Raw genomic sequence first — 21,214 nt, 5'->3', positions numbered from 1 at the left:
CAGGACCTGGAAGATTGTAGTGAACACTGTGGTAGTAATAAAGCGAATAATAAAGTGATTTTTACATTCAACAGCAGTCCCTTAGGTATGAAATATGCATACTTACATTAGTCCAAGTCAGACCAATGTAACTATGCAATAAAGAAGTTTCACATTTAAACTGTAATCACTAACTGCCACTTCTACCAGAGCACTGTTAACCCCTTGTTTTGCACACTAAATGCACACCTACAAACCCCTGCAGTTTTAAAACCACACAAAGTGTACTCTCCATTTCAGCTTGGCAGGCATTGCTCACTGCTTATAATCCCCCACCTTGCTCCATACCCAATCTCAGGCTCATAGGATTTGAAAAGGTAGGTGATGTTGTCATCACACAAAGTGGCTTACGATAACATGCTGGATGAAATCATAAAGAACATTGCATTTTGATGAAGGTTACTTGTGCTGATTCTACTTAGAATTACTTTATACATGGGATGCAGCTGCCCGTATATATATTTTTATTTGAATCTAAGTATTGCTTGAGTCCACCAGGCCACTCTGTAATGCAAGAACAACTGCTTACAGGTAATCTGGTGTTTTGAGTACACCTAATCCAAAGCCAATGAGTCTGCAGCCCAGGTATGCTAAACTTCACATTATTATTAGAGACAAGCTCAGATGTGTTCTGATCCTAGGCTGAGACCGCCTGAGTGAGCTTGCCAAGAAGTTGTCACTGTACTGAAGCAAGTGGCCAAGGCATTCCCAAACCTGCACATATACTCGTCCCTGGTATATGTGCAGCTGTGTGGCATAGAGTGCCTGTGCTCCAGAGGACTGACCCAGTACAGGTGACAGCTTCATGGCGGGCTTGCTCAGATGGATTCAGTCTAGGATTAGAACACATCTGAGCTCATCTCTAAATATAATGCATATTATGTTAAACATTTTTTTTATTTTTTTTGCAAACGTAGCATTTACAAAAAGTTTTGTAGACAAATGACCAATGAGGAAACATGCGACGCCAATATACCATAAACTGAAAGACATAAACCTTTGGATTCAAATTCCTAAGTAAGAAGTTTCTGGGCCTATTCCGTGCTTCACTTAGTACTTGTATGTCTAAGCGCTTGTACACACGGTCGGACATTCCGACAACCAAATCTGTCGGATTTTGTCCGAAACTGTTGCATACACACAGTCGGACAAAGTTGTCAGAAAATCCGATCATACTTAACGTGATGACGTTATTTCGTTAGGACGGGACTACATTCAGGCTAGTAGACAATAGCTTTAGTCTAGGAATTTGATCTGAGCATGCGTGGCACTTTGTCTGATCGGAATTCTCTACACATGATCGGACAAAGTCCGATCGGATCATGTTGCTGGAAAATTTTATAGCCCAGCTGGAAAACTTGGTCCGTCGGATACTCCGACGGAAACAGTCCGATGGAGCCCACACACTGTCGGATTATCCGACAACACGGTCCTATCGGATATTGTCCATCGGAATGTCCGACCGTGTGTACAAGGTATAACCACGCTGCTCCATGGATTTCAATGGGCAGGTGTGGTGGAGAAGCAGTAAACACACCGCTCCTTCACCGCTTCAAAGAAGCTGCTGGCAGGACTTTTCTTGATGCGCTACCAGCGCACCGTTCCAGTATGAAAGCCCTCGGGCTTTCACACTGGAGACAATGGAACAGCTGTTTAAGGGTGGATTGCAGGTGCTATTTTAAACACTATAGCGCCTGCAAAACACCCTCAGTGTGAAAGGGGTCTAAGATACCTAATCCCTAACGGGCCAAAACATTTCTAGTCATTCAACAATATACTGTGTTAACTTACTGCCCCTGGGCAATTTCCTGCTAGCTTTACTCCAGAGCTGCACAGCCACACTGAATTGGCTGGCAAGAGACAACAATTTCCATGTTATCCTAAAGTTATTTAATCAAAGTAAGTTTGGAAAGTGCTTTTCATTTAGGAAAGAAAGGCATTGTTTACTAGATTGCATTAGCAGTGCCAAGAATAATTTTCCATGCTGCCTGGAGTTGTAGAATATGCAACAATGATTTCTTGAGCGTAGTGCATGGCGCTTTTTGTTGATAAACCATGTGCATCTCACCACTCTTCCCGCTTCTCCAGCTCCATGAAAGCAGCAAATGTAATCATTCATTATATGATGTCCTGTTTTGTATAATGAAATAAGAGATTCAAATCCAATTATTTATCAATCCAGCAGTAATATATACCACTAGGATCAGATAGAGCTTGATCTGTGTTTTAAATGAAGTATAGAAGAGCCTACATTAAATTGCTCTGTGTCTCAGGCGTCCCCCGGATTGTTTCACTTACAGATATCAGTCATCAATCATCTGACACAGCTTTTGCTGGTAATTATTTAAACATTTTAATGCCACTGATTTTATAGCCATTCTACCTCCCACTGATAAGATCAATTATGCATGGCACAAGACATTGCTGCCGTAATCTTTACAGGGTTAAGTTGTATTGCTCTACAAATTCCTGGAGTCTCCCTGCATTTAAAACAGGCATTTGAAAGAGTTGATAATGCTGGTCCGAAGCAGTGATACATTGCCTTGTGATGCTAATGACAAAGCAACACATCAATCTTGTTTTTTTAGACTAATGAAAGCAGGCGGAATAGCTGGGCCTGGGTAGAAGGTTATTACTTGCCTCCTTTGCTCTGTTCCTCCTGTTTATGACACATCATTTCTATTTTCTTGGCAGTTATTTGTTTGACTTTATTTAAAAGGCTTGTTTCTAACAGTGCTAAATTGCTAGAAGATAAAGGTTTGACTGCATTTTAACAACAATGCTTGCTTTTTCAATTTGTTACTGTAAATTGATTTTTAGCTAAATAAAAATCTTTTAAGGGGACAATTGTATAACAACAACCTTTTGGTTCATTTCATGTTTTTCTAAAAAAAAAAAAAAAATACAATACAAATCCCAAATCCATACATGATGCAATTTTGTCTTCATACTGAGTTGCCATATACCAGCAAAAAGCTAAAATCAGTTTGTAACGGGAGGGACTGATGATGGAGAAGAAGATGAGCTACACACATAGGGACTGATAAACTATTGATGGTGCACCAAGAGTTACTGAATGGAAAACTGATTTATGGACCAAATAATTGGTGAAGTTGAAGCATTTGAAAAGTAAAATGCAACTAGTGCCCCAAAGGTTACACAATCCCAAAGTGTGACATGTCATATGAAAGATGCTCCATGGTTCAGACATTTTTTTTATCGGTATTTCACCCAACAGATGTATTTCCTCCACAACCACCAATCATAGTTTATCAGGCCCATAGAGTTACAGGTGGGAGAGGGCACATGGAGAGTGTCACCAACGCAGATATGTTTAGCAAGTTATGTACTTATATTGATCTTTAACAGTATAAATTGATAGAAGAATGTTGATGCAGGTGCTTAGAGGGGCTTGTGCAGAGAGTGACTTAAATTGTATGTAAAGTCAAAGCTTTTTGGGATAGGAGTAAGGCTGGCTATACCCACAAATAAGGTGGATGGAGGAATGCCTCCATCAGAACATTGTAGAATACACTGACCAGCTGCTGCAGCTGATTGGAAAATGCTTTGCTTCCCTTCAACATAATTTAATTGAACCATCGACTTCTTTCAAGATGGACTATAACACAAAATCAGACAGTTCCGTAAAGATTTTGATCAGTGTATGACCAACCTAAGAATTGGTTAGGACCCCTATCATTTTTTTCCTGTCTCTATCTCATCAGGGAATAATATGTAAAACAGTGTAATGCCCCATACACACGAGCGGATTTTGCATTTGAAAAAACTTGGATGGTTGAATTCGCTCAAGCTTGGCTTGCATACACATGGTCACACAAAAATTTCCTGAACTTTTGACTGTCAAGAATGTGGTGTCGTACAACACTGCAGCGGAAAAAAATTAAGTTCAATGATTCCGAGCATGTGTCAAATTGTTTCCGAGCATTCGTAGGAATTTTGCATGTCGGAATTTGTACAGACGATCGGAATTTCCAATCGGAACCTGCTCTCAATATTTTGCTGGCTGGAATCCTGCCAGCAAAAGTCCGATGGAGCATACAGATGGTCCGAATTTATGACCAAAAGCTCACATCCGACTTTTGCTGGCAGAATGTCTGATTGTGTGTATGGGGCTTTAAGGTTCAGCATAACGCTCCGGCATTGCATATCCCATGTGGGATAAGGCCCCATTCATGCTCGTGAAGTCTCCCACAGGAGACTTCATGTAAACTCATATGAGTAGGTACAGACAGGAAGCCCCCTTTAAAGCAATGGGAGCCCGACAGTGCCTGCAGCTAGTCATGGGCATTCGCATGTTCTCACTCATGCAGCAATTACATGCGGATGATCAGCAATGGATGCAGACAGTCTGTGTCCAGGGTCAATTATATGCAGGTAATTGCTGCATGAGCAAGGACATACAAATCTGCAGCTGGAGTAATCAGGTTCCTGTTGCTTTAAAGGGGACTTCCTATCTGTACCTAGGTGTATGGTTCCCTAATTATCCTGGTTGGTGACAGGTACACTTTATGGAGGGATTGTGGGTTTAAAAGACCCCCAATCCCTACTTTGCACTTAAAAGTACTCAGATCGCCAGAATCGGCTGTTCTGAATGCTGTAATATTTTTTTTAAATCAGCGCCAAACGTGACGTCGCTGCCAAGATTTTACATTGGAGACCCAATCAAAGCTGAATCCAGATGTGTTGGCTGGTGGCTCGGGTCTCCTGGTAGTATGGTGAGCCCTGTAAGAATGGCGGAAAGCGGCGTTGGGACGTCGCTCCTTTAGGATAACAGCCCAGTGGCTTTTAACCGCATCAGTTGTTATCACTAAAAAGCCAACCTCTGGCTCTAAAAAACAGTATGCAGCTTCAAGCATCACCCCAGTATAACTCCTTCAAGCCATTACTGCAAATTTGCATACGGTCGGCGCGAAGGGGTAAGAGCCCCACATGGGGCATCAGAAAAAAATGCCCTTGCAGTAGGGCTGCTACTTAATAAACATTTTTACAGGGGTTGACAGGAAGCTAATATACGGTATGTTATATGCTTATAAAAGCTATATGTAAAAATTAAAATAATAATTTTTAAATTCATATGAAACTTAATTAAATTATAATTTTGCCTGGAATTTAGCTTAAAATGTAAGAACAATATTGTAAGATTTTCTTTAAACTTAGGAAGCATCTGAATTGTTGGAAATGAGACATTTCTGTCACTATTGTTTGATTCAAAGATTGACCTGACTTAGGGAATTTGGTTTTTGCTGCCTGTGTCCCATTAGGGAGATTTCCCTTCACTTCCTGTCTGGAAAGTGAGATAACTGTGCTAGGCATAGATCTCAAATCATGACATTTTTGTGGGTTTATATTCTCAAAGGTGACTGTTTTGCTATAACCAAAATAGTATAATTATGTATTTCAATAAGGATAAGCTTTGTAGTTTTATATCTGGTTTCTATCATTTGTAACTTCCTTTTGTAGAGATAGTCGACTTCTACAAAGTTGCCAAGCAGCCCAAACATGAAAAAGGTAGAGACCCAGTGATGTATATTAATGATAAAATAAATGTATATATTATTTTAGGAAAGTTGAGCTTATCCTTAGTAGATATAAAGAAATGCCAGGGCAGGTGATAGACTTTGAAGCCAAAGGGAAGCAAACCTCAAGAGATATCGAATTAATTTATATTAGATGCAGGAAGTCGTTTTCAGGAAAGCACAGATCTATAATACACTAGAATAATGAAAATTAATATAGAAATGTAATGCTTACCATAAAGGGAAGATCTTTGACAAAGTCTACACATCTACACCTCCTGTTATATTTGATTCTCAATAAAAAAAATCTGGTTTTTAGAAATTTCTATTTACTTTTGTTGGTCTGGTTTAAAAAAAAAAAAATTACCTAAAATACCAAAAGATCTCATTATTGAAATAATTACATTTATTTTAGCTCTCGTTGATTTTTTTTATTCCTTATTTTCATGAGCAAATCTTAGCCAGTCTGATTACTGCTCCAGTTTAATTTATAATAATCGGGATATGTATTGGCAGCAAACCTAAAAACAATTGTTTGGAATATACATTTTGTAACATCTAAAGTATTTTTTAGCATGATGAAATATTTCTTTGAAAGTCTTTGAAGGTCATAGGTCACTGGCAAGAAATTTTTTCCTGAGGTTAACAGAATATGATAGCTGGAAACTGCATGGCCAAACAAAACTTCATTCAGATTAGTATACAAGTTTGTACTTACCATGCAGCTTCCAGCTGAACTTTAGACAACACATATTCAAAAATTATTAACGGGGGTTTTTAGGCATCAAAAAATAAAAAATAAAAATTATATATATATATATATATATATATATATATATATATATATATATATATATATATATATATATATATATATATATATATATATATATATATATATATAAAAAAATCTTTAATAAAAACTTGTCATAAAACACCAACATATGACGTTTGTTGGGCTGACACATTTGCACAAATAATAGAAACCACCATATACCACATATGTTCTATGGTTATCACTAGAGATGGGACAAACACCCCCTATTCAGTTCACAGCAGAACTTCTGAACAGGGGAAAGTTCTAACCTGAATTGAAGTCTATGGGAGCCAAACAGGAAAATCAAAAGGGCCCATTTTGAAGGTGTATATGCAAGTAATTGGCCATTGAAGGAGTATAGGGGTCTGGGTACTGCTACTACTGGTGACATGTATCAATACAAACATAAAAAAAAAAAAAAACAATTGTGTTTTCAGGAGCAGTGATTTTATTGATACTTAAAGTGCAACAATAAAATTGAAAAATTCCTTTAGACCCCTTTCACACGGAGGCATCTTTAAGGTGTTTTAGTGCTAGAAATAGCACACGTAAAGTGTCTGAAAAATGCCTCCCATGCCTCCTTAGTGTGAAAGCCCAAGTGCTTTCACACTGGGGCGGTGCGCTTGCAGGACATTAGAAAAAGTCCTGCAAGCAGCATCTTTGGGGTGGTTTAGAAGTGCTGTATACAGCACTGCCGAAGCACCTGAAAAGCATTTTTTACCCTTTCATCGCCCGCTAGTGGCTGAAAAACACAGTGAACATGACAGTAAAGCTCTGTAAAAATAGTGCCACTTTACTGCTAACGCCGGATGCTTTCAGTGTGAAAGTAGCCTTAAATATAGTGCCTGGGGGCCCCCATAGGCTGCCTGTAAAGTGACACATCTGTAGCATGCACTTTTGCTGCAGCGTGTTTTATAACACTGCAGCAAAAATGACATTCTTAAAGAAAAAAACGAGTCAAATAAAACTTTAATGTAACTCTCGATTGCTATTTTAAAAAAAATAAAGAAAAAATGGTGTGCCCCCCAGTCTATAGCAGACATTTCTGGCTTGGTATAGATTTTAAGGGGAACCCCACACTAGACATGTGTATGACAAAAAAAATGTTTGATTTGATGTTTGATTTGTTAATCGAGTTAATCGAGTTATTTCGTTAAGTTAAATTCAGTTGATTCATTCAATTCGTTTTCTGAATTCGTTTTCGTAATTTTCTTCAAATTTTCTTTGAATTTACCAATTTTTTTCAATTTGAAACGATCAAATCAATAAATTTTTATATGAGTCATGTGGAACCCAAGGGGATTCTAATTCTGCTTCTTCATCAGGGGGCAAATGGTGGCGTTTCTATCATTGCAGTAACAAGTATCCAAAAGTAATCAGGAATAGATAAAATAAATGATCCAAGGGCTGTCAGCAGTGTCACCAGAACATAAACTAGCTGCAACATGCAATGTAAAAGACAGCCAATGTGTTTTGGGGGCCACACAATCCCACTTTCAACAGGACTGGGTGAAATGACAGAATGTTTAAAGTACTTGCCTTGCCACTTCTACAGTGAACATCAGTACTGTCTGTTGCTTATAAAATTCTCTACCTGCAGATCAGTCTGGTTAGGACTATGAGCCATGATGAAGGGGATTGTGGGGCCCCTGAAACATATTGACTGTCTTTTGACATGCTTGTTGTAACCAGTTGAACAATAACAACTTTGGATTTCTAAGCCCTTGTACACACAGTCGGAGATTCCGACAACCAAATCCGTCAGAGTAATTCCGACGGATTAATTTCCGGAAGAGATCTGAAAGTGATGTTGCATACACACGGTTGGACTAAGTTGTTGGAAAATCAGATTGTACATAACGTGATGATGTTATTTCGTTACGACGGGACTACGTTCAGGCTAGTAGCCAATAACTTTGGTCTAGGAATTTGATCTGAGCATGCGTGGCACTTTGTCCATCGGAGTAGGCTACACATGATCGGAGTATGTCCGATAGGAGCATTTTGTCGGAAAATATTTCCGGCAAGTTGGAAAAGTTGGCCCGACGGATATTCAGACGGAAACAGTCCGATGCAGACCACACACAGTCGGAATATCCGACAAAATGCTCCGATAGGAAACATTCTGACAGAATCTCCAACCGTGTGTACAAGGGCTAAGAGTTTTTCGGTTTCCTTTTTTTAGGCTTTCTTTCTTCTATTTTCATCCAGTGATCTGCAAAGTAAAATTCTGGTGTTTTTTTTTTTTACAAGCTCAAGCTATCCAGCAAAATATATCAATTTACATAGATGAAGTAAACCCTAATGAGTTTTACTTCATCTTTTCTCCCCTGCAAAGTAAAAGCATAATGGGCTAGTATCGCATACTAGCCCATTATGTGGCACTTACCTGCAAACGAATCCTGCACCGTCCACGCTGGTGGCCACATCCATCTTCGCCCCTCTTCCTTCCAGGGTCGTCTCTGTGATTGGCCGGAGTTGCGTGACCTCACTCTTTCACATGCACATGGGAGCCATCAGTCATGGCACTTGCTAGTGAAGAAACAGCACAGAGGGTCGTTTCTACACAGCACATGCACCGATTACATCATCGGCACACTGCATGGTAAATATCTCCTAAACGGCGAATGTTTAGGAGATATTTACAGTACCTACTGTATAGGTAAGCCTTATTACAGGCTTACCTATGGGTACAAGTTGCACAGAGGGGTTTACAACCACTTTAACACTGGCAGGGGTGATTAAAGTGATCAGTTTTATTTTTTCATGCAAAAAACTGGAGTTTGGCTTACATTTTTAGTGCATCTAAATCTGCTCATACATTTAACACTGCCCTCCCCCCAGACTGACAATGTTGCTGTCCTCATGTGCTCATTCAGCCAGAGTTAGATCTCACTAATACAGGAGATGTGTTGCTGGCCAGATCACCAGGTGACAGAGGGGAAAAAGCCAAATAAAAGAAAAACTGATGTAGCCACCACGTCTAATGATTGGTAAGCTGCAATATAATACATTTTTGGTTTTGGGTTTAATACCACATTACGCTGCAATATAATAACATTTTGTTCTTGGGTTAAAATATCCTTTAAGGGCCAGAATATTGTATGTACAGCACACACTACCCAAACAAGTTCAGAATTCATAAACTGACCAGTCAAGGCAAAAAAGTAACTTAACAATTCACTTTTAGGAAAACATAATACCCACAGTTCTGCAATTAAAGCCCATGAAATGTTACCTCCGGAATCCACTGCAGACCTGAGGTAGTAATGCTCCTGAGATACGCAGGAAATAAACTAATTAAAATATGCTAAATATATTCAACTGATTAAAATGCTCAGATATCTCAGGAGTACAGCTTAGAAGTCTTTACCGTTATTTGTAGATAATGAAATGTTATCAGGGAAAAAACATGACATTAACCAAACTCTAATGCTTTCCATTACAGCTGTTATTTTTGCATACAGTATCATTATCTTGGTGAAAGTGGCGCTAACGTCAAGCAAAGATTACCTGTTGCCGATTAGGAAGAGTTGGTTTAGTGGCTCTGCACAGATGGCTAAGGGCTCAAAATAACGGCCCAGGGAAACATCTTGTTTTACAGGGAGCCAAGCGCACAAATCGAGGAAAAGTTTCACAATATGGTTTCAGATTTAAATATTTAACAGTAACGAGTTTCTCATGTCAGAGAGCAATTGAAGACATGGCAGAAATGTTTTTTAAATTTTAAATTAATTCAAGCATTGTGAGTAACACTTTTGCCAACTGCTGCAATGATGCTGTGTAGCTATGGGGCTCTCCTGACTTAGTACCTGAACATTGTAGAATATCCAACATAAATTAACCCAGATGGAATTCTAACTTAATAACTGGAGTTGTATGTATGCAGTGCAGGTGCTTGTAGACACTATTTATGGGCAAAACACCCCCCCCCCCCCACCCACCCCAATTTGAACCAGAGCTCCCGAACATAGAAAAAGTTCATAACCAAACCACAAACCCTATTAAAGTCTATGGGGCCCAAACTTGAAAAATCAAAAGTCCACATTTTGAAGGCTTATATGCAAGTTATTGGCCACAAAAGGGTATGGGGGGCTGGGTACTGCCCTGGGGGACACATATCAATGCAAAAACATGTTTTTGAGAAGATTGTTTTTAAAGGAGCAGTGATTTTTTTAAATGGTGCATAAAGTGAAACAATAAAAATGAAATTTTAAATATAGTGTTCTCCTAGTCTGCCTGTAAAGCGGCACCTCTGTACCGTGTATATAACCTGCTGCAGCAAAACTGACATGATATAGAAAATTAGATTTCAATTTCAATACAATACCATTGCTGGCAATACGAAAATTGAAAAAAAGTGGTGTGGGAGTCCCTCCCAATCCATAACAGGTCCTTTGGGTCTGGTACAAATCTTAAGGGGAAACCCTTGTCAAAAAAAGATGGCATGAGGCCCCCCCAAAATCCATACCAGACCCTTATCCAAGCAAAGGGGATGAGGCGTGCAAGTGCCCTCCTTCTGAACCATACCAGGCCACATGCTCTCAACATATGGGGGTACTTTGGGGACAATGGCCTCTTCCCGACGGTCCTGGGCTGTGGTTGTGGGGGTCTGCAGAATCTGGAAGCCCCCTTTAACAAGAGGGCTCCCAGATCCCGGCCTCCCATGTAAATGACTTTGGGGTACACAGTACCCATTCACCAAAAAAGAGTCAAAAATAAATAAAAACCCAAACACAGTTTTTGAAAATTCCTTTTTTTAAAAATAAAAAAAACAATATCAGCCCCTACATAGATCCATTGTCAATCCTGATGCTCACCACCAATACCGAACCTGAAAAAAGAAGAAAAAAAAGCTATGTCCGTGACAAAGATTAACTGCTGTCTGCCTGCTACACCATCTGACAGTTCCTAAATAGGTGGCACTGCCCCTATTGTGTGACGTCACCAATCGGTGCATTCTGGGTCAGTGATGTCACAAGGGGGCAGTGTCCTTTACCTATTTAAGAACTGTCAAACAGCAGAGCAGGCAGTCGATGGTTAGCCTTCATCACAGGCAAAGCTTTTTTTTCTTTTTTTGGGTGGCAGCAGGCATCGTGATTGAAAATGGAACTACATCAGAGAACATTCTTTTTTATTTATAATAATATAATTGTCAAAAACTGTGTGTTGGTTTTTATTTCTTTTTGACACTTTTTTGATGAAAAACTGTGGGTGTTCTCCAAATGGTCGATTTTCAGGCCGAACATATGCTTGGTCCGAACCGCTCACCCAACAATAGTAGACCAAGAACCTAGTGGGCCTTAAAGAAATCAAAGAAACTGATATGTTGCAGCACATATATGTTTATTTGGTTAATAGTAGAGTGTGTATCCGTCTTGCACCATCATCCTCTTAGCACACTACTGCTTATCTTTATTGTGCCATTGGAGAACTGTTTTATGTACCATGATTTAATTGGCTCAGATTTCAAGACTTGTGAGCAAGAAGTTACTTTTGAGAATTTTTTTTGTTTTTTTTAATTGCCACACTAGTGGCATGTTTTATTTCATATGCCTCATATTGAACTATTTTTTTGTGTATCCAATGATCCATTTGACACACCAAAAATAGTTACTGTGGCCCATTGGGTTATCCACTTCACAAAGTAAAAATCTTTGTCTGCTGTACTGAAATGACACAAAAGTTGATTTAATGACATTTTCTCACCACTAGCTGTGCCAGTTGGACGATACTGGGACATCTCCTGGTTACCTTTCACCATTCGAGTCCTCATGGGATAAAAGAAAATGAGTTTGTCATTGAACTTAAAACTTCAACTGAAATATGAGTTTTTGATAGAGTTGGCCTTTAATGTTCTTCAGTTTAATGAAAGAGTTTCATTGTGCTTACCTGAAATTCTTTGCTGTTAAATCACCCTCCTTGCCTCTCTATAGATCACATCACAACACTTTAAAAGTACCCAGCTGTATTGTATTCTTTAAATTTAAAGCCCTGCTGTTCAGCCATTGTCAGATCCTATTATTTTCTTTGCAGATTACAGGACCTAGCAATAACTGTCAAATACGACTATATATACATTTTATTTTGTTTTCTATTTTTTTCCATTTTAGTGCCCTGTGGAGGAATTTTAACAAAGCGCAGGGGAACTATTTTGTCTTCCGGCTACCCTGAGCCATATGACAACAATTTAAACTGTATATGGAAAATCACTGTGCCGGAGGGAGCAGGCATTCAAGTAAGATCACAAAATATTTTGGAACATATGTCACATTCGCTCTTGTGTGATGACAGGAAAACACTTTATTAACGTCAGTAAAGTGTCACTACCTACTTGTCACTACTTGTCACTACCTACTTGGTTCTATTTTTGTTTATGTGCTGCCATGTGGGCAGGGACTACACACTAATGTTCATGAATGCAAATTAGGAATACACTGTAAAAACAAACACATACCAAACCTGTACTTAAAGTGTAGGTAAGTATGCTTTTAAACATGTAGCAATTTTTAATCAATTTAGGTAAGAGCAATCACAAACAAGTAATTCACTATCAATAAAAAATATTGAGCAATGCAGCACATCTGGTATTGTTCTGCACATTGTCCCCCAACAAAAATATCTATCAAGAATAAAATATGTTGTCGATAAGTATAAACAATCTATTGATTTCTGTAACTTAATTAAATTTAAATTATGATTGATTCTTCAACACATTTTAATATAAAACATTTGTTGCATAAATGTCAGAATGATTTCTGCAAATTAAAATAAATTCTCCTTATGGTTTCAAATAAAAAAATTAAACAATGAATAGGAAAAATCCATTTAAATATAGTGTCTGGGGGTTCCCCTAGTCTGCCTGTAAAGTGGTGCATCTGTACCATGCACAGAACCTGCTGCAGCAAAACAGACATGATGTGCGATTCATTTCGTACACATTTCCGTAAATTCGTACGTTCAGGAGGATCCGAAATACGAATTGCTATGCTTCTGAATTTTGTACGAAATTTTGTTTGTGAATTTCGGATCCAGATTCCTAATGAACATTCGTAATTGTTACGAAAAATTAACGGATCTAAAAATTAAAAACCCAGGAAGTCAGCAAAGCACAGGGATGGTGAGAGCCCATCATATTGATAAATTCATCATAACCAACATTCGTAATTGTTACGAAAACTTAACAAACCTAAAAGTTAAAACCCCAGGAAGTCAGCACAGCACAGGGATAGTGGAAGCCCTTCATAATGACAAATTCATCATAATGAACATTCGTAATTGTTACGAAAAGTTAACTAACCTAAAAGTTAAAAAGTAAAACGCAGGAAGTCAGCACAGCACAAGGATGGTGGGAGCCCCTCATAATGATAAATTCATCATAACGAACATTCTTAATTGTTACGAAAAGTTAACAAACCTAACGAAAGTTCGTATTACGTACCAATCCAAATTGAATTTCAGACACGAATTATGAAATACGAATTAGTTCTAATACGAAATGGAACGGAACTAAACAAAACAAATTTATTAACGGTGCACATGTCTACGTGACATAGAAAAAAAATTACATTTAAATTGCCGGCAATATGACCATTACCAGCAATACAAATATGTAAAAAAAATAGTTTGGGGGGTCCCTCCCAATCCATACCAGGCCCTTTGGGTCTGGTAGAAACTTTATGGGGAAACCCATGCAAAAAAAATGGCACGAGGCCCCCAAAATCCATACCAGTCCCTTATGCAAGCAAGCAGCCTGGCAGGCCAGGAAGGGGGGAGGGGCGAGTGAGTCCCCCCCTTCTGAACCATACCAGGCCACATGCCCTCAACATGTGGGGGGTACTTTGGGGACAAGGGCCTCTTCCCGAAAACCCTGGGCTGTGGTTGTGGGGGTCTGTGGAATCTGGAAGCCCCCTTTAACAAGAGGGCTCCCAGATCCCGGCATCCCATGTTATTGAGTTTGGGGTACATTATACCCCTATCCATTCACCAAAAAAGGTCAAAAGGAAATATAAATCTACACACAGTTTTTGACAATTCCTTTATAAAAAAAAAACAATATCAGCCCCTATGTAGATTCAAGATCAATCCTGACGCCCACCACCAATACCGGACCTGAAAAAGAAAAAAAAAATGCTCTGTCCACGATGAAGGTTAACTGCTGTCTACCTGCTACACCATCTCACGGTTCTTATAAATAGGTGGCACCACCCCTGTGTGATGTCACCAATTGGTGCATACAGTGTCAGTGACATCACAAGGGGCAGTGCCTCCAGGTGATGTTGCCAGATGGCCCAACCCCTTACCTATTTAAGAACTGTCAAACAGTGGAGCTGGCAGTCAGTAGTTAGCCTTCATCATGGGAAAAGCTTTTTTTTCTTCTTTTTTTGGGAGGAAATTTTTTATTGTTTTTTTTCTTTTTTGGGATATTTATTATAGCAAAAAGTAAGAAATGTTTTTTTTTCAAAATTGACAGTCTTTTTTTGTTTATAGCACACAAAATAAAAACCACAGAGGTGATCAAATACCCCCAAAAGAAAGCTCTATTTGTGGGAAAAAAAGCACATCAGTTTTGTTCGGGTACAGCATAGCATGACCTCGCAATTGTCAGTTAAAGCCATGCAGTGTCATATAGCAAAAAATGGCCTGGTCATTAAGAGGCAAATCCTTCTGGTACTTAAGTGGTAACCCATGTATCATCAGCTCCATCTAGTGGACAAAATGCAATATATTTCCTTACCAAGGCATTTCAGAAAACTAGACCTCATTTTGGCCACTAGATGGAGCTGATGATATGGAAGTTGATCTATTTGATAACATACAGTGAAATTTAGGTCAGCTTGTACTGTTTCTGACATTCATGCGACAAATGTTTTATAAATAGACCCCATAGAAATATTTGTTAATTCGATCAGAAACAATCATCAATATTTTACCTTGGCTAATCGATTTGGCCGAGTTAACATTGTTTGAGAGCTCAATATACAAATTAAAGGATGAGTCTCCACATCAATTTAATCAATTTAGTCACATTGAGTAATTGATTGTATGGTAATTTTTATCTGTGTATGGCCACTATTATTTTTGCCCATTTGGGCTGTTAAATATACCATTGTAAGTGTTTTGATATGTACAAAAATGCCTGTCAATCCTGCTAGAAATTCAGTACTGTCCTGTGCACTCTGCAGTGTTATTTCAAACAGTGTGTTAAGATTACAGACCACCCTGCTAATATTATGGAAAAGAGGAGAGGGGAAGTGCTGTGTAGTCCTAACACACTTCCTGTCTGAAGTTGACAATATTGTTTGTCCATAGATACAGTAGGTTCTTGGATTTAGATACATTTTAAGTGGAATATTAAAACCTGGCCCACAGAGGTAAAAGCAAGCACAGGTAGGTGCACACAAAAGTCTTTACTCATCTTTGTGCCAGGGACCTCCAAATACAGGGCCATAAATACATTCTGGCAACTCCTAGTTTTGAAACTGGGGATCTGAACATCCACTCTACTTCCTCCCCCACATCCCTTAGCTGAACATTTCAAACTTTTAACTTTTTGAAAGTTTTACACACATTGGGAGGAGAGGCATGCTGCAGTTCAACATTTTCATATTGGGGTGCTAGGTTGCACCTCTTGGTGTGTGCATTTATGGGCTTGGGTCAGTTGTTAATGTTAAATTCTAAATTAACTCTCAGTTTAAATTTGATAAACACATACCAGGCGCATCAATATAAAAGGTGTGAAAAGTCTTCCATTTTTTTTTTCATAAAGCAATCTGAGTAGTTGTACCTTACCAGTATGTAGTAGAAAAAGACCCTATAGAAGCACCTATAGACGCAATGGTAGAAGCAGAGATGCAATATGTCCCCTACTGAGTCTCACTCCGCAGGTGGCATGGTGGACTTCTGTAGATAGACCACTACTTCCCTACAAAAAGCAAGGAATCCTTTCCGCAGAATGTGGACAGGGCACAGGCTCCTCTACTCAGTCAGTAGCTGCTTTCTAAAGAAAATGAACCATGAGACATCTTTTTGTTTTGATGCAGCTGGAATGTAAGGATAAGCAAAGGAAAAGCTCAATTGGACTTAAAAAAGCATTTCTGTTTCACCTCTAGATTTATCAAGTGGTTTTTGATACTCCTGAAAACTCTTAATTTTGTAGGATTCATCTTGTCAGGGTTTCATTCTTAGAAAAAATATTCAGGTGAATCAAAGGTTAGCACATATAATATCAATAAATGCACCTAGCCCTGACCTAGTTTATTTAGGAACTAAAAGTAGGTATCACCTCCCCTTCTCAACATACCACCCTGCTTTTTTATATCCTGCACAAGCTGGTATACCTATAGCAAGAGGTTGTGAGAATATAAATACTGGTCTGTATGCCAGGCAGCATGGGGTTGATGTTACAGGTGGAAAAGCCTACCAAAACACTATTCTTGTGTTGAAGAGATGAAGGCTTTTCCATACTGTATGTGCCCTGTGAGATTCTGCTACACTTCCCTTCAATGCTGTACAGTTGTACAGGGTCCTCTTCTGTAATGAAATTGCCTACTCTGTTTGCACTGCATACTGTGAGCTTCTCACAGTGTGCATTGGAAGCTGCAACAAGTCAGATAGAGCCAACTTATTCATATGGCTGGAGGATATCCAGCTTCATCTAACCCTTTCCTCACTAGCCTTGCTGTCCAGCGAGGGGAATCCCTGACCATTTAAGCAAATGGGGCCAGTGACTTAAATAGTTGTTAAGGACCCCGGCAGGTGAAGGCACCACTGGGTCCTTAACAAACAGAGATGTTACTGGCCCCATTGACTTACTTGGATGGAGATTCCCAAATATGTAGGCAAAGGGGCAGGATCCCAGTGTTGTCATTGACTACATATAGTCATGTCCATATATGGTCAATGACATCACATGCTACACCACTGCATGCACCCTCCAACTCCTTCCCCGACCTAGTCTACCGCTTATATTAGGGCTGAGGGTCATTAAGAGGAAGTACAAAAGCAAAGTGCTGAGACATTTTTAGAAAGCTCTTATGCCCTCAACACACGGAATTTCCATCAGAAAAAGTCAGACGGGAGCTTTTCATTGCATGTTCCAACCGTGTGCATGCCCCATCAGACTTTTTACACCGAAAATTCTGACGGACCTAATGTCAGAAACCATGAATCAGACTGAGACAGAAGTACAATTAAATCACACTTGTTTATTAATAAAAATAAAAAGGTAAATAGAAAAAGCGTAGTCAAGCATAGCCAGAGTCCAGTAACCAGATTGGGTAGTCAGCCAGTTCAAAGTAACCAGATCGGGTAATCAGCTAGGCCTGAAGTCAGGGATCCAAGTAGAGCAACTGCAAGCAGGATAAGGAGCCAGGAGGGATGTCAGAAAGCCAGTCTTGAAACAAACCGCAGGAGATGGTTCCTTGTGATGTGACCAACGCGAAGGAAAGGTGAAGTGAGCTGAAAGGCTTTAAGTAGGCAGGTCAGATGAGCATCATTGGGAACAGCTGGTAACTGTGGAGAAAGAAGAGAGCTGGCAATTAGCCGACAGTTGAGCAGCCAGCCCTGAGAAGGAAGGGCTAAGCTAGCCGTGACACCTAGAAAGAGAACATGTTCTATAGTTTTCCGATGGAACAAATTACTATTGAGAAAATCTCTCGTCTGTATGCTGACAGATCAAAAATGAAGCAAGTACGAGACAGAAGATATTGGCTACTGTCTATTGAACTTCCTTTTTCTAGTCCCGTCATACGTGTTGTACATCACCGCATACGTCATACAGCTTCAGCAGAATTCAGAGTTTATTCTGACGGGAAAACCGGTCGTGTGTACAGGGCATTACAGTACCTTGCTGGCTGTTCCCACCAGCCATAATCTGCATGCATTGCATAAAGAAGCACACAGGCTATGTGAATGCAATTCTAGATCTAAAAAAAATATTTAATGAAAACAGAAATATTTTGTTCAAATATATAACAGTAATTATTTTTTAGCATGTTTACAAAAAAGAGGGACCAGGGAAGGCAAATTATATGCAGATCAAAGCTTTAATCTTTGTATTTGATTGCAGTCATCATATAAAAACAAGTATATGCATGTTACAACATAGCGAGGAATATTTCCTAACTCAGTGTTGTTTATTTGTGTGTATGTGTGCATGTTTTAAGTCATTTTTCTAGCCCTCTTCAAGAAGGCTCTGTCTCTCGCTCTATTCCCACAGGTGCAGGTTGTCAGTTTCGCTACAGAACATAACTGGGACTCGTTGGATTTTTATGATGGCAGTGACAACAATGCTCCAAGACTTGGCAGCTATTCAGGTGAGCAGCAACTGTGGCTTCCTGATTTTTGACCTATTTTAATAACACTGATAAAAATAGTTAAGTAAAATGAAAACTGTAACAGAAATACTTTGTGATTTTTTTTTTTAATTATTTTGTGTTTGATTTGCACTTTTTTCATGACCTATATGAGGGAGGACTAAAAAATCATGAAGGTTATTATTATCAACAGTACATAAAAGTGTGTGTTCAGAAAGAGGGTGACTCAGTAAAAATGGCCTAGGGAGCACAGGACTGGGACCAGACCCTGTCTCAACAAATAAGAGTTTGCTCATATAAAAATTAGCATGTGTTTTGTTTTTACGCATGCAACAGCAAAGTGCAGCCCATACACATAATAAACATGCAAAAAGTAGCTCCTGCTACTTGGCCAGTAAGTCGTGCCTTTTTTTTTCTACTGCATCTCTTAGTGCATTTCTTGAACATTTTATCTTGCAGCAAAACAAAAAAAGTTTGCTAGCATAGTTTGCATGCCATTAGGAACTGATGGCACTGCAAGCAAGTTGCACATTTTAGTGTGATTTTTTGTGTTCTAGATGTGTCCCAGAATACACAGGTGTGAATGTGGTCTTAGACATAACAATGTGAATGTTTCATTAGAATGAGCCCTAAAACTGATATTTTAATTAAAGAAGTTGTAAAGTCAGAAGGTTTTTATCTTAATGCATTCTATTCATTAAGGTACAACGGCCTCTGAGTGTAGCAGCCACCCTAGCACCCCCAATACTTATCTGAGCCCCATCTCTGTCCAGAGATATCCACAAATGTCTCAGCTGTCTGTGACTCTCACTCCTGATTTTGCTGAGACACAGCAGCGCCACCATTGGCTCTCACTGTTTTAAATCAAAGTCAGTCAGCCAATCAGGAGAGAGGGGGGCCGGGGTGCAGCTCCATGTCTGAATGGACACAGGGAGTTGTGACTCAGTTTTGGTGCCCCCATAGCAAGCTGCTTGCTGTGGGGTCACTCGTCAGGAGGGAGGGCCAGGAACATCAGAGAGGGACCAGGGAAGAGGAGGATCTGGGCTCCTCTGTGCAAAACCTCTGTGCACAGAGGAGGAAAGCATAAATTTTTTTTTTTTTAAACAAGCCATTACAATCACTTTAAAGGCAAAGTCTAGTTGTCCAAAACTAGATTCACACAGTCCTGCACCACATCCCAATAGCAAGTAGTAAGTGGCTGTCCAAACAAGGTAGTCACAAAAAAGGTGGGGGGATTTTTGAGGTGCCTACTTATCCAAGAACTGATGCTTAAACATTTATAAAAACATCAAAGTTTATTCATATGTTGACTAATGCAGCTGCACCTCGGTATGGACACTTAAATTTTTTTAACAACTAATAATTTATATGATGGTACATGAATTTCACAATCTGATATCCCTCAATGAAAGCCTACATCTCTTTCTGTGTGTTGATATTTAGATGACATACTTCCTTCTTTCCTCTTCTTTCCAGGGACTACCATTCCTCATCTTCTAAACAGCACATCAAACAATCTGTACTTAAATTTTCAATCAGACATCAGTGTTTCTGCAGCTGGTTTCCATCTGGAGTATACAGGTAATTGTCAGAGCCTCCATGCAGTCTATGTTGCAGATCGTAGTTCACTTCAGAAATATATTTCAAGATATTTTATGTCCTTTTGATTCCTATATGTTGGGAAAAAATGCAGTTTTTCTGTACTGGTTTCATATATTCATGTACAAGAAATACTTAAGAGCATATAATATGCTGAAGCAAGCACAACAATATCTTGCAGATAGTTGTAACCAGTCCTTTGAAATAATAAAGAAGTATGCACAATAAAAAATGAATTTTATAAGTTTTGCATGTAATTTACAAGGATATTACACTTTGTACCCAATGCTCTCATGTGATATTTTAAAGCAGGACTGGATCAATATCTTAGCCCTTGTACACACGGTCGGAGATCCAGACGGAATGTGTCCGATCGGACCGTATTGTCGGATAATCCGACTGTGTGTGGTCTCCATCGGACTGTTTCTGTCGGAATATCCGACGGACCAAGTTTTCCAACTTGTCTATAACATTTTCCGACAACATGCTCCGATCGGACATACTCTGATCATGTGTAGCCTACTCCGACGGACAAAGTGCCACGCATGCTCAGATCAAATTCCTAGATCAAAGCTATTGGCTACTAGCCTGAATGTAGTCCCATCGTAAAAACAAAATAATGTCATCACGTTATGCACAATCGGATTTTCCGACAACTTTGTCCAACCGTGTGTATGCAACAATTTCGGACAAAATCGGTCGTACAAAATCCGTCGTACAAAATCCAACGGATTTGGTTGTCAGAATGTCCGACCGTGTGTACAAGGGCTAAGACATGCAAAAGGGCCTTAAGGTGGGACTAAATTAAAAACGCGATGCCTGTACTTAAACCCCAACTCCACAAAAAAAAAAAAACATGAGGCCTAGTGGGCACAGTCTGCCTGCAATACTTACAGTCTGTCTGG

The 21,214-nt window shown here is 39.3% G+C and overlaps 1 protein-coding gene across 1 annotated transcript in view; it reads left to right on the top strand.

The window, feature by feature from the left end:
• Nucleotides 1–21,214, top strand: part of CSMD3 (CUB and Sushi multiple domains 3) — a 1,166,690-nt gene that overhangs the window by 795,546 nt on the left and 349,930 nt on the right. The window contains exons 35-37 of the mRNA XM_077493847.1: nt 12,507–12,631; nt 18,614–18,710; nt 20,187–20,291. Of these exons, the coding sequence (XP_077349973.1) occupies nt 12,507–12,631; nt 18,614–18,710; nt 20,187–20,291 (327 nt within the window). The remainder of the gene's footprint in view (nt 1–12,506; nt 12,632–18,613; nt 18,711–20,186; nt 20,292–21,214) is intronic.

The sequence above is a fragment of the Lithobates pipiens genome, unplaced genomic scaffold (assembly GCF_037356315.1).
Source record: "Lithobates pipiens isolate NorthernLeopardFrog02 unplaced genomic scaffold, aLitPip1_a1.2 Scaffold_19, whole genome shotgun sequence".
In the NCBI taxonomy this organism is placed as follows: domain Eukaryota; kingdom Metazoa; phylum Chordata; class Amphibia; order Anura; family Ranidae; genus Lithobates; species Lithobates pipiens.
This window is presented reverse-complemented; position numbering and strand designations above follow the sequence as displayed.